This window comes from Mrakia frigida (assembly GCF_051309035.1).
Source record: "Mrakia frigida strain ATCC 22029 unplaced genomic scaffold BDY24scaffold_22, whole genome shotgun sequence".
Lineage (NCBI taxonomy): Eukaryota > Fungi > Basidiomycota > Tremellomycetes > Cystofilobasidiales > Mrakiaceae > Mrakia > Mrakia frigida.
The window spans coordinates 469,278-479,744 of record NW_027481259.1 but is presented as its reverse complement, the minus strand read 5'-3'; the positions used below and the strand labels follow the sequence as shown (position 1 = coordinate 479,744).

General features: G+C 53.4%; 4 protein-coding genes across 4 annotated transcripts; 1 reads left to right on the top strand and 3 right to left on the bottom strand.

Moving 5' to 3' along the window:
* Positions 1-260: 260 nt before the first annotated feature.
* BDY24DRAFT_394541 (histidine phosphatase family protein) lies at positions 261-3,042 on the bottom strand. The gene is made up of 13 exons (XM_076641189.1): positions 2,723-3,042; positions 2,559-2,651; positions 2,470-2,491; positions 2,246-2,402; positions 2,027-2,150; positions 1,867-1,944; positions 1,726-1,782; positions 1,525-1,637; positions 1,342-1,446; positions 1,080-1,255; positions 900-955; positions 639-817; positions 261-534 (listed from the first exon to the last, which is right to left on the bottom strand). The coding sequence occupies exons 1-13, from the start codon at positions 2,972-2,974 to the stop codon at positions 411-413; spliced, it is 1,536 nt and encodes a 511-aa protein (XP_076495238.1). The 5' UTR covers positions 2,975-3,042; the 3' UTR covers positions 261-410.
* A 91-nt stretch (positions 3,043-3,133) lies between these two features.
* BDY24DRAFT_119233 (uncharacterized protein) lies at positions 3,134-3,781 on the top strand. Its single transcript, XM_076635924.1, has one exon. The coding sequence runs from the start codon at positions 3,172-3,174 to the stop codon at positions 3,742-3,744; it is 573 nt and encodes a 190-aa protein (XP_076495237.1). The 5' UTR covers positions 3,134-3,171; the 3' UTR covers positions 3,745-3,781.
* A 37-nt stretch (positions 3,782-3,818) lies between these two features.
* On the bottom strand, positions 3,819-4,121 carry BDY24DRAFT_342317 (uncharacterized protein; the record flags this gene model as incomplete). Its single annotated transcript, XM_076637475.1, has 2 exons — positions 3,819-3,911; positions 3,999-4,121. The coding sequence occupies 2 exons, from the start codon at positions 4,119-4,121 to the stop codon at positions 3,819-3,821; spliced, it is 216 nt and encodes a 71-aa protein (XP_076495236.1).
* Positions 4,122-7,308: 3,187 nt separating this feature from the next.
* Positions 7,309-8,620, bottom strand: BDY24DRAFT_119216 (uncharacterized protein). Its single transcript, XM_076635923.1, has 3 exons — positions 8,112-8,620; positions 7,446-7,669; positions 7,309-7,322 (listed from the first exon to the last, which is right to left on the bottom strand). The coding sequence occupies exons 1-2, from the start codon at positions 8,491-8,493 to the stop codon at positions 7,536-7,538; spliced, it is 516 nt and encodes a 171-aa protein (XP_076495235.1). The 5' UTR covers positions 8,494-8,620; the 3' UTR covers positions 7,309-7,322; positions 7,446-7,535.
* Positions 8,621-10,467: the final 1,847 nt, after the last annotated feature.

Sequence of the window (10,467 nt, the reverse complement as noted above, 5' to 3'; positions counted from 1 at the left end):
GAAAGAAGGCTGGGCTTCTTCGCGACGGTCATCTCCCCATTCGACCTGAAAGCTTAAGCTTATGGGAAGAGACAACACGAGAAGAAGCTGAGAGAGAGACAAGAGCGGATGGCAGAACAAAGTAGAAGGTTTGAGGATCTTCTTTGGAAGCGAGTCCTGAAGGAAAGATGAAGAGAAGCGGGACAATTTCGATGCGGCGACGAAGACTCGACGCGGCCGTCCATTCGGAGCAACTTTCTCTAAAGGTGGGCCAAAAAAAAGTCTGCCTCTAAGCTATGGTAGGGAAGATGGTCACTACGAAATCGGAGCAAAAAAACGACATAAGCGACAAGGACTCGACCGACGGCGAAGGACGCCCTCCCTCCTCTCCCCTCCTGCTTCCCTTTCCACACGCCTGCACGGAGATGCATCTATATCCGCGGGACCTCGCACTGAGTCCAATTCCCACCTCCCTGAGCGAAAGAGACCGTCTTGAGGAAGGAAGGAAGAGGGACGAGGCCGTCGCCGAACTTCTTCGTCGTTTGAATCGCGTCGCTGTTTAAATGAAGGAAGGAGGTGGTCAGTCGCCTGAAAATGTGAGAAGCGATACATCAGGTACCCTCCGAAACCCGAAAAGGAAGTAAAAGATGCTGACTGACTTGATGAGGGTCCGTACGAACGTCCTTTCTCTCGTCGTCGAGGCGCGTCCAAAGCGAGACGAGGTCGACGAGCAGGTTATCCTCTCGAACACGAATCGCCCAGAGAATGGAACGACCTTGGAAACCACAAAGTCGTGTAGGGGTATAGGGTGTGGTCGAGTCGGAAGGTCGTCAACGTCCTTCGAAGCAAGAGAAAGGGAAGAAAGTAAGTTAGCATCTCAACGTCGGACCTGGAGCCATTTCGAGAAGGAAGGGTGTTACCTTGAGCATCTCTAGAGCAGCTAGTATCTCTGCCATCGTGTTGTCGTGAGAGAAATCTACGTGAAAAGAGGAAGGGAGAGAGAAGAGAGTCAGCGTCGCGTCTCATCTCCCTCTCTCTCTCGTCCCTGTCCCACCGACCTCCTCCACCTGGGAGCAACGAATTCGCAAGTGGATACTCACCAACAAAGATCCTCTCTCCACCAGGAGGTCCAATCAAGCTCATATTCGAGCTTCCAGCCTGAACGACGTGCTCTGAATCGATGAGTCGAGCGACGAGCTCGTTAACGAACGACGCTCCCTTCACCTTCCCATAGGGAGATCCGTGAGCGTGAGCGTAGTACTTGGAGACGTCGTAGCTAGGAACATCGAGACATGGAAGAGGTCAGCTTTGAGCGAGTCGAGCTCGAGTTCGAACGAGAGCAGCGGAGGACGTCAGACTCACTAGTACTCGTTCTGCTTCCACTCCTCGAGCGTGAACACGTCGCACCACGGACTCGTCGTCGGAGAAACCTTCCGAAGACTGTCGAATCCACAGAGGCTCATCAGACTGGGGCGAAATGAGGAACGAGAAGGACGTCAGTTCATCGTGTTTTGAGCTTCCCGTCGACCTGAAACAAGAACGCACCTTAGGATGTTGCTCGTCGAAAGATTCGCTCCAGGAAGCAACCGGTTAATCCTCGCCGCTACAGCAGGTCCAAATGTCCCGAGCCATTCCCTCTCGGCGATCTGACCAGGGTGCTAATCGATTCGATTCGACGCGACGAGAAGGTCAGATCAGCTTCGAGGTCGAGAAAAACGAGAGAAAGATCGTCGGAATGAAACTGACAGGACTGAGGTTGTTATCCGCTTCACAGGTGTAGACTGAGAGGGGATTGACACATCCCTGGTTGAACGAAAGGAAAGAGGATCGACGGACGGTCAGCGGAGCGAAGAGGCGAAGGGAAAAGTAAACGAAGACGCGACGCACCTCCTCCTCCGAAACGAGCATATCCACCTCAGGCAACGCAGAAACGTTCCCTAGAAGGAAAGGCTTCCCTTCGAAACCCTACAACGCCGAAAACAAGCACGCTCGTCAGTACTCCTCGAGAAACGAGAACAAAACACAGGACGCGTTCCTCCAAACTCACCTGCATAAAGAACCTCCCACTCTCCACCACCCTCTCCTGCCCACTCGATCTCACCCATACCCCCTTCCTATCCTTGAACCCCTCCCAGTACCGTTCCGAGAAGAACGATCCTGCGTCGTAGGCTCTTCGAAACCAACAACCAAACGAGATCAGCTCCGATGTTCCTCGCTCGGCTCGCTTCTCACCTCCACATGAGTCGCAGGGAGAGAAGCGGCTCACTCCTTCCTCCCATAATCAGTTAGCTGATCAGGCTCCGCCTTGAACTCGTACCCCTCCAAGAACCTGAACAGTGAATCCGAAGGAAGGCTGGAGACGTCGATGTCCTTGAGCTTGAGGAGAGCGGTTTGGATGAGAGTTTTTGCTCCTGAGGTTGGGTCTTTAGCCCCATCGAAGATCATGTCAGCATCTCAATCGTCTAAGAGATATCGAGGAGAGTGGCTCACATCTAGCACCATGTCGCTGGAGCTTTGATCGCAAAGAAGAGAGAGATGGTCAGCCCGACTTCCCTCCTCCGAGACTTTGGTTGACTCACAACGTTGACCTGCGAGACCTCACAACCCTCCGGGAGCTCATATTCGACTCCTTGAGCACTCGGTTGGTTTATATAAGGCGAGTAAGGGCCCAACTAGAACAAGAGGAAGGTCAAGGAGGGTGAGCTCGAGTCGAGTCGAAGGGAGGAGGGAAGCGAAGTCTCACGAAGGAGAAGACTTCGTCGAACCCAGTGCTCTTCTTGGGATTGTTCGAGTTGAGTTGGAGGAAGGATGGTAAAGAGGAGGTTTGGGAAGCGAGGAAGGCGAGGGTGAGGAGGAGGGAGAGGAGGATGGGAGAGGAGAAGGAGATACCCGTCCGAGCTGAGGGTTGAGCTCGGTGTTGCTGCTGCTGCTCCTCCTCCTTCTTGTTCGACTGAGTTGTTGGGAGGTAGGTCGATCGATGAGACGAATTCTTCATTACGTTACTATCGAAACGAGGATCAGATGAACATCGAGCTCGAGTCAAGATCGAGGGGATGCTGGTCGTTGAGCATCAACTCTCCCTCCTCCCCTCTTTCAGCCCTTCCTCTCGAACGTGCTCTTCCTTTCTTTCCCTCTCACGAAACGCACCCAAAAGTTGAAGAGCAAAAGAAAAAGACATCTGTGGGGGGGTTCATGGTGATAACGATACAATCTTCCGAAAAGAGAGGGAACGAGAAAGAGAAAGCAAAGAAAACTAGACTAGGAGGGAAAGACGAGCTCGGATGGGAGCTAACGACTAGGGAGGGAGCGAAAGCAAAAGTATGGAGGGATAACGTAGTGGAGTGTAAAGAGGGTCGAAAACAAGGGGATACAGTTTGGGTGGCACGCGGGAGAGAAGGAAACGAAAGGAGAGAGAGGGAGAAAGAAAGGAGTGGAAAGCAGCAGGCAGGCTTGGATAGCGAGAAGGAGAGAGAAAGAGAAGGTGTGTGGGTCAAAAAAGCAAAAGCGAACTGGAGAAAGGAGGGCTTGGAGAGTGGAGAGAAAGCAAAGCAAAGCAAAGGGGAAGGAAGTGGGGAGAAGAGGGAGAGGGAACGAACGCGTCTCGTTCCGTTCACTCGTCGTCTCCCTCCGCGTCCGCCTCAGGATCGAACGATCGTCCAGAAGCAGCCGAAGTCGACGACGAAGGTCTCGAAGGATCCGATCCGACGTGAGAGGACGAGACCGTCGAAGCGGAGGAGTGGGTTCGGGCGTGACGTCTGTGGGTAAGAAACGGGGTCAGGTCAGCGAACGATTTGGAAAAGAAGAAACGAGGAGGATGTTTTGAGGGGACTGGTTGGGACTCACTTGAGGTTGGACTGAACGGAGAACTTCCTACCGCACTGAGAGTGGGTGCAGACGAAGGGTTTCTCGCCGGTGTGGGAGTAGGTGTGGATCTGCGCCAGGAGAGGGGACGAGACGAGAACGGAGGTCAGAACGAGAAGAGGGAAGGAAGAGAGAGAGAAAGGAAAGCCTGAACGAACCTTCAACGAACTAGGTCTGTTGAACCTCTTCCCACAGAACGAACAATCGTACTTCGCTTCCTTCACCGCTCCACTCGAACGAGACGAACCCGTAAGGATATCTCCGTCGCTAGCTCTCCTCATCACCTCTCCTCCGCTCTGCCCTCCTCCTCCTCCTCTCGCCGCAACGAACATCGCTTGGTTCCCGTCCCTGTGCCAGACAGGAGCAGGAACGGGAGGAGGAGCCATCATCTGAACTCTCTGCGAGTGATGCGTCGCTGGAAGAGAGTTCCTCCTCGCCCATTCGTTCGGATGAGGGTTCAGAGGGTGTTGAAGAGGAGGAGGAGCGGAGGTTGGGATGAGTTGGTGTTGCTGCTGGAGTTGGTGAGGATGTTGCTGAGAGGGAGGAGCGTAGTATCCTCCTTGCTGAGCGGAGCAAGAGGAGATGGAGTAGTTCGGGTTGGGGAAAGGAGGTTGAGAGGGGAAAGGGAGGGTTTGTTGAGAGGGAGGAGGAGCGGGAGAGTAGACTTGGTGAGGCTGGAAGAGAGGTTGCTGTCCGGACATGGGAGGAGGAGGAGGAGGTTGATACTGCTGTTGCTGGAGGTGGTGATGAGCGTTAGGAGGGACGGTGTAGGCGTGGTAAGGATGGGCAGTTGAAGGGTGACCAGCAAAGGACGAGGAACGATCCGGTCCAACTCCTCCGCCTGCTCCTCCCACGAAACTCCCTCTTCGAGACCCAGCCTCGTTCTCTGAGCCTCTCCTTCCAGAAGGAACCTCCCTGAACCTCCTTCCTGAGACGTCTACGGTAGATCCTTCGTCGTCGTTGAAGAAGACGAGGTTGTTCTCCCTTCCGAGGCCGCTCCCTCCTCCTCCTTCCCGCCCGAAACCAGCGATGCTCCCTGCGCCGTTCCCTCCTCCCCAAGGTGCCGAGTAGGGACGAACGGGAGAGGGAGCTCTCATGACGGAGGTCGATGAAGAAGAGGACGGCATTCGACCCATCGAGCCTGGAGGGACGTGCGAGAAGGAAGAGATCCTTTGAGAGGAGGAGGAAGGACGGAAACCAAGGGAGGGGTCGGTCTCGGACGATCGAGGAGGAGGAGGAGCGTAGGCTTGCTGCTGCTGCTGAGGAGGATAAGGAGATTGCTGTTGTTGTTGCTGAAGGAAAGTGGAGGAGGAAGAGGAAGAACCGGGTCGTTGACCGTAAGGGGAAGAAGAGGAAGGAGTGGAGGAAGGGAGGAGGTGGTGGTTTGGGGTCGATTGAGAAAGGGGGTGCTCTCGAGATGGAGAGGACCAGCCGAAGGAAGAGTTGGCTCCGCGTTCTTGTGGAATTCCATTTCCTGAAAGCTCACTTGATCGTCGGACAGTAGAGATCGAGCTTCCTCCTCCTCCTCCGTTCGTAGGAGCTGAAGCGAGAGGATCGATGGACTCTCCTGCGAAGGATCCTCTGGCGATCCAAGCTCGTTGACGTTCGACCGACCGGACTCCTTCTCCTCCTCCTCCTCCTTGAGGTTTCGACGTCGTTGGTGTTGTCGTAGGAGGTTGAACGAGAGCGTCCGCGGATGGTGATCCTTTGGAGGCTACCGAGGAGAGGGAGGATCTGTTGTCCGAGGAGGCCGATGAGAGGGAGAAGGTGTCGAACTCGGCTGATGGTCGAGAGGCAGAAGTGGAGGAGAGAGTTCCAGGGAAGGACGAGTTGCTCGGAGCGATGCCTACTCCTCGAGGAGCATCTGAGGGAATGTAAAGAAGGTGGAGAGACGTGTACAGAGTCAGTAATTCGAACGAGCGAAGGGAGAGGTAGAGATGCTGAAATTCAGAGAGAGCGAGAGCACGAGCTCAACTCGAGGACTGACCTGGTTTGGTGATGGCAAAGAGCGAATGGATCGAAGGCAACGAAGGTCGACCTTCCTCGGAGAGAGCTTCGTCGAAGATCATGGGCATCCGATGGCGGCAGGAGGAGGAGGATGGGAGTTGGGGAGCTGAGGAAGGAAGAAGGGAAGCGAGAGGCTGTGGAGAAAGAAAGAACAGAAAGGAGGTTTAGCGACTTTATTGAGGAACGAACGATTAGAAAAGGGGCTAAGAGATTGAGACTTACCGACAAAGGGGCCAGGAGTTGGTCGAGGCCGAAGAAAAGGGAGACTGGTGGAAGGGGAGTTGAGTGAGGGTTGAAAGGGAAGTGGTGCGTGAGAGAGAGAGGGAGAGGAAAGGGAGCTGGAAGGAAGAAGAGGGAGAGGAAAGAGCAAAGAACGGAGAGAAACGAGGGGGAAGGAAGGGCTGTAATTTAGCAGTACCTGAGATCGACCGTCCCACGTCACTTCCAGCCCTCCCTCCCCCCGCCTTCTGAAGCAAATCCTCCTTCCCACTCCCCTTGCTTCTTTCCCTCCTTCCTCCATCGAAACGCAACTTTCCTCAAATCGGTCGAGCACCAACCAACACCAAAAAACTTCCTATCCCCTCTCGCCTTTCAACGAACACGAAGGCTGCAAGAGGGACAGAACGCGTCAAGTTGGAACGCCCGAGAGAGAGAGTTGCGTTGAAAGAGAACGGAGCTAAAGGCATTGCCGGAAAATCCTAAAACCGAGAACCGTGAAAATTCTGTCGAGTAGGGTAGGTTATGGTATGAAACCGTTAGAAACCTCGAAAACGGTTTCGAGTTATGTAGCCTAGCCTAGCCTCGGGTAGCGTCCAAGAACGGAGGAGGAACGAGAGAGGATCGGTTTGGGATCGGTTCGAGTTCGGTTCTCGAGCGGTTCTCGAGCGGTTCTCGAGCGGTTCACGAGCGGTTCAAAACTGGTTATCTTTGGTCGCATCTGGTTCTGGAGAGTTTGACTATGGTAGTCGTGTAGTTTAGTACAGTATTTATCAGTTTCTGTCCATTAATCGTCTCGTTATAAACGGTAAGGACGGGTAGAGGAGAGTTTTCGACGGGAGGGAGACCGTCGCGTCGAGTTTCTTTCGTTTCTCTGATTGGCTCTAGCTCTTGCTCCAGGACAGCAGCAGGCGCGAGAGTACGATGAAAGGTCATCGCAGATACTACGGAAGCTAGCTAGATACTAGAAATGCAAGAAATCGAAGCGAAACTATACGAGGCGCGTCGTCGTCGCTCCCTCCCTCCTCGACGCATCCCCGAGTCCAAGAACCCAACGCCCCGAGCCAAGCTCCAGCCCAAACGAGAGATCCCATCCACCCACACGACCTTCGAGCAGATCTCGAAGACGGAAGAGGTCTAAGAACAGAAACTCACCACAAGTCGTGCGACTCAGCTCTTCGAGTCGAAGTCCCTTCGCTCCGAGTCGATCCTTCCTCGAAAGCTGCTCCGAACGACGACTCGAGGGATCCAATCCTTCCCTAGAGACGGGGAAGGGAGACAGAACGGTTGAAGTTGGTTGCGAAGAGAGAGGAAGGTCGAGACAGAAGAACGTCAGTCTAGTTCGAACGTCGAAGAAGGAAGGGAGATGAAAGCAAGCTCACGAGTGTTGTTCGAAGCAAGCGATTCTCAACAGTCGAGCTGAGAGGACCGCCAGAAACAGAGTCAGGAGTGGTATGGCGTATTAGAGGCTGCTAGAGAGGGGGATGAACCAGAGGATCGACTGCCATGGCGAGATGGAAGAGGGAAAGGTCAGCGTTTGACTTCGAAGAAGGAGAGATGAAGGAGACGATGGACGAGCGAGGACCGAACGAGGAAGTTCCGACTGCTGATTCGATAAGAAACAGAGGAGTCGATGGTCAGCAAAGGTCGAAATCTGGTCGCGAAGTCTAGGGATGTGGATGGGACGTGGATGGGAAGGAAGGAGGGAAGGAAGGAGGGAAGGAAGTCGATGATCGAGCTCTCTCAGCTGTCAGTCAGTTTCCTGACCCAAAACTTCGCCGTGAATCTGTAAACACCCACACACCCATCAGCCCGTCAGGAGAGAGTCCGCTGCAGAAAGAACAGAGAGTGGGCGAAGAGAAGAAGAAGGAAGGTCGCCCGCTCGCTTCCTTCCTCCTTCCTTCCCTCCGTGCTCGAGCCCATCTCGACAGCCTCAAACCGGCCATCCAGAGCCCAAACCTCCACCAGGGGAAGTCGTACCAGCGAGACTTATGGAGGAGGTCGAGAAAAGTTGATAGACGAAATATGAAGGAGAAATGAAGACGAACCACTTCCGCTCCAACGTGTGAGCTCGCAGAGCACTGCTCCTCCTTCGACTCCTCCATCCACGTTGGAAGGGGCCGAGAGATCCAAAGTCGAGGGTAAAGTTGTCACTAGGATGGTACGGTATCGTCTCGTTGAAAGGAAGAGGGACTTGGCGGAAGAGGAGAAGGAAGGGGGAGGGGATGTCGATGCTGTTGAGGGGAGGATGACGAGGAGGCAGGGAGGGAAGAGGAAACCAGGCTTCTGGTCGTCAAGCAGCCTCCAGCAGCGCGTACAAAATTTTCCCTTGGCTCTCAATAGAGAGTCTCTTCCTATTACGATGATACTGCTACTCTCTGGAAGTGTTCTGATGTAAGGGAAGAGGGAGGGAAGAGAAGCGTCGCGCATCTCGTCGTCGAGGACCTCCGAGTCTCTCGTTTGTGTGAGGATGGCGCGTAGGGAGAGGTTGAGGAAGTTCAAGAGGGATGAGCAGATGGTTCTCAAGACTATAGGTGCTTTCGAAAAGAGAAGAGGGTGTGAATCCAAAGCTGTGTCAAGATAGAGGTCCAGGGAGAGGAGGCAGAAGGCCTCCTTTTCTAGGAAACGAGAGGCTTGGGCATCAAAACCCAGAGCTCGGGAAGTGACCAGTAACTAGAAATGTGTAGAAAGAACTCGAAAGAGCTAGAAGGAAGAGAGAGAAGTGGAGGTAGAGAAAGGAGGCCGTTGAGTTGAGAGCGTCGAGCGACCGGGCTCAGCTTCTTAAGGAACGCCTGAGAGAACACGAGAGTAAGATAAAAGAGTAAAGAGATGGAGAAGCATATATAGAGGAGACGGAGAGGACTATTTAAGGGAAAGGGAAGGAGCAAGGGTCATTCAATGACAGTTTGTCTCAAAAACTGACATCACGAAGGGCCAGAAATTTTCTCAAGGCGACCATGTAGCTTTCGCTGACCGATGAGTATAGCTCTGGACGCTGTAGCCGCCGAGAAGAACGCTGAACAGAAGAAAACTCGTGAGAAACCGTCCTGGACGAGACGCGTCTGGTCGAGCGACCGTTCGGAAACCGCTTTCGGTCGCTCGCAGCACTGCTACAGTTCTCTTTCGGTTATCAAACAGCTCAAAAACCAGGGAAAAACTGTTAAAGAACAGTCCTGAACCGTTTTTGGGTCCTGGACTGTTTTGGGACCGTCAGGAACCAATTTTGAACCCGACAGGAACCAATCCTGAACCGAACGCAAACCGAATTCGAACCGTCTCTGAACCTCAAAACCGTTCTTGAACGGGTTTTTTTCTAGTCTTGAACGGTTTCTGGGTTTCTTAACCGTTTTAGACTGTTCCTCCCCGGTTTCTGACTGGTTCTTGGTCCGTTTCGACCTCGTTTGCATACGGGTTTCAAGTTTTTGAACGGTTTCGGACGCGTCGCAGTCTCGTCTCGAGCTCGTCCTTTATCCGTTCAAAAACCTCCAAACTGTTTAGAACCGTAATGAACAGACCTCGAACTCTCCAAGAACTGTAACATATGCTATATTATCCTAACGTAGCCTACTCAACGGGGTCCTGGTTTTCGTACTTTCCGGCTATGGGGCTGATCGGCTTACAGAGGCGGTTCAGATTTTCAAGGGTTGATCCTTCCAGTCAGTTAGCTCCAAACGAGCGTGGGTTTGCCCCTGCTTTGCCCCTTCGCTGGTGTGCGTGTCTTCTTTTTTTCTGTCTCGGAAGGAGGGGAAAGGGAAGAAGAACACGACGCGTCAAAAGAGGGAGGGGGGGAGGGGGACCTCGGATCTTCCTCTCCTCCTCTTCCTTCACACGTTTTTTGCCCTTGGACGATCAGCATGCTGGGATCTTCCGGGAAGAGCAGAAGGAAAATCGAGACGAAGAATGAACTCTTCTGAAGCTCATTCTGTCTCTTGCCCGTGGATCCGAAAAGCAGGAGAGAAGCTTGTAGATCTCGCTCGCGGCTGAAGGGCTCTCTTGTTTCAACTCAACTCTGTTATGTCTCACTGAACTGCCTCCTTCCTAATAAGTAGCTCACAACGTGCTGAAAGCTCCCCGAGGCGACGCTTCTGATGAAGACGATCAAAGTCGAAGCAGAGAGAGCGGCGGCGGGGAGTCGGGGAGAGAAGGCACCCTCGTTTTCGTTTTCCTTTTTTTTTGCAGAGCTGTCTTCCGACGTCTTCGTTTCATCAAGAGGAAACCCTGGGAGCAAACTCTCTCCTGTGGAACTTGAGTGCTTTTCTCGTAGATTTGTTTCAGCCTAGATGAGGCTTGCAAACTACCCCCGAAGAGGGAAACTTTACGCGTGGTTTGAGAGACGTGTCGAAGTCCTTTTCTCCTCAAGACACATGTAAGATGGACAGCATCAGCGTCCCACCGAAACAGTGT

Excerpts from the sequence above, each read along its gene's own strand:
- BDY24DRAFT_119216 (XM_076635923.1), bottom strand. The coding sequence starts at position 8,493 with ATGCGCGACGCTTCTCTTCCCTCCCTCTTCCCTTACATCAGAACACTT. Across the intron at positions 7,670-8,111 it reads CACACGTTGGAGCGGAAGTG|CAGTCGGAACTTCCTCGTTC; the intron begins GTTCGTCTTCAT and ends TTATCGAATCAG.
- BDY24DRAFT_119233 (XM_076635924.1), top strand. The coding sequence starts at position 3,172 with ATGGTGATAACGATACAATCTTCCGAAAAGAGAGGGAACGAGAAAGAG.
- BDY24DRAFT_394541 (XM_076641189.1), bottom strand. The coding sequence starts at position 2,974 with ATGAAGAATTCGTCTCATCGATCGACCTACCTCCCAACAACTCAGTCG. Across the intron at positions 2,492-2,558 it reads AGGTCTCGCAGGTCAACGTT|CTCCAGCGACATGGTGCTAG; the intron begins GTGAGTCAACCA and ends TTGCGATCAAAG. Across the intron at positions 818-899 it reads CTGCTCTAGAGATGCTCAAG|GACGTTGACGACCTTCCGAC; the intron begins GTAACACCCTTC and ends CTTGCTTCGAAG.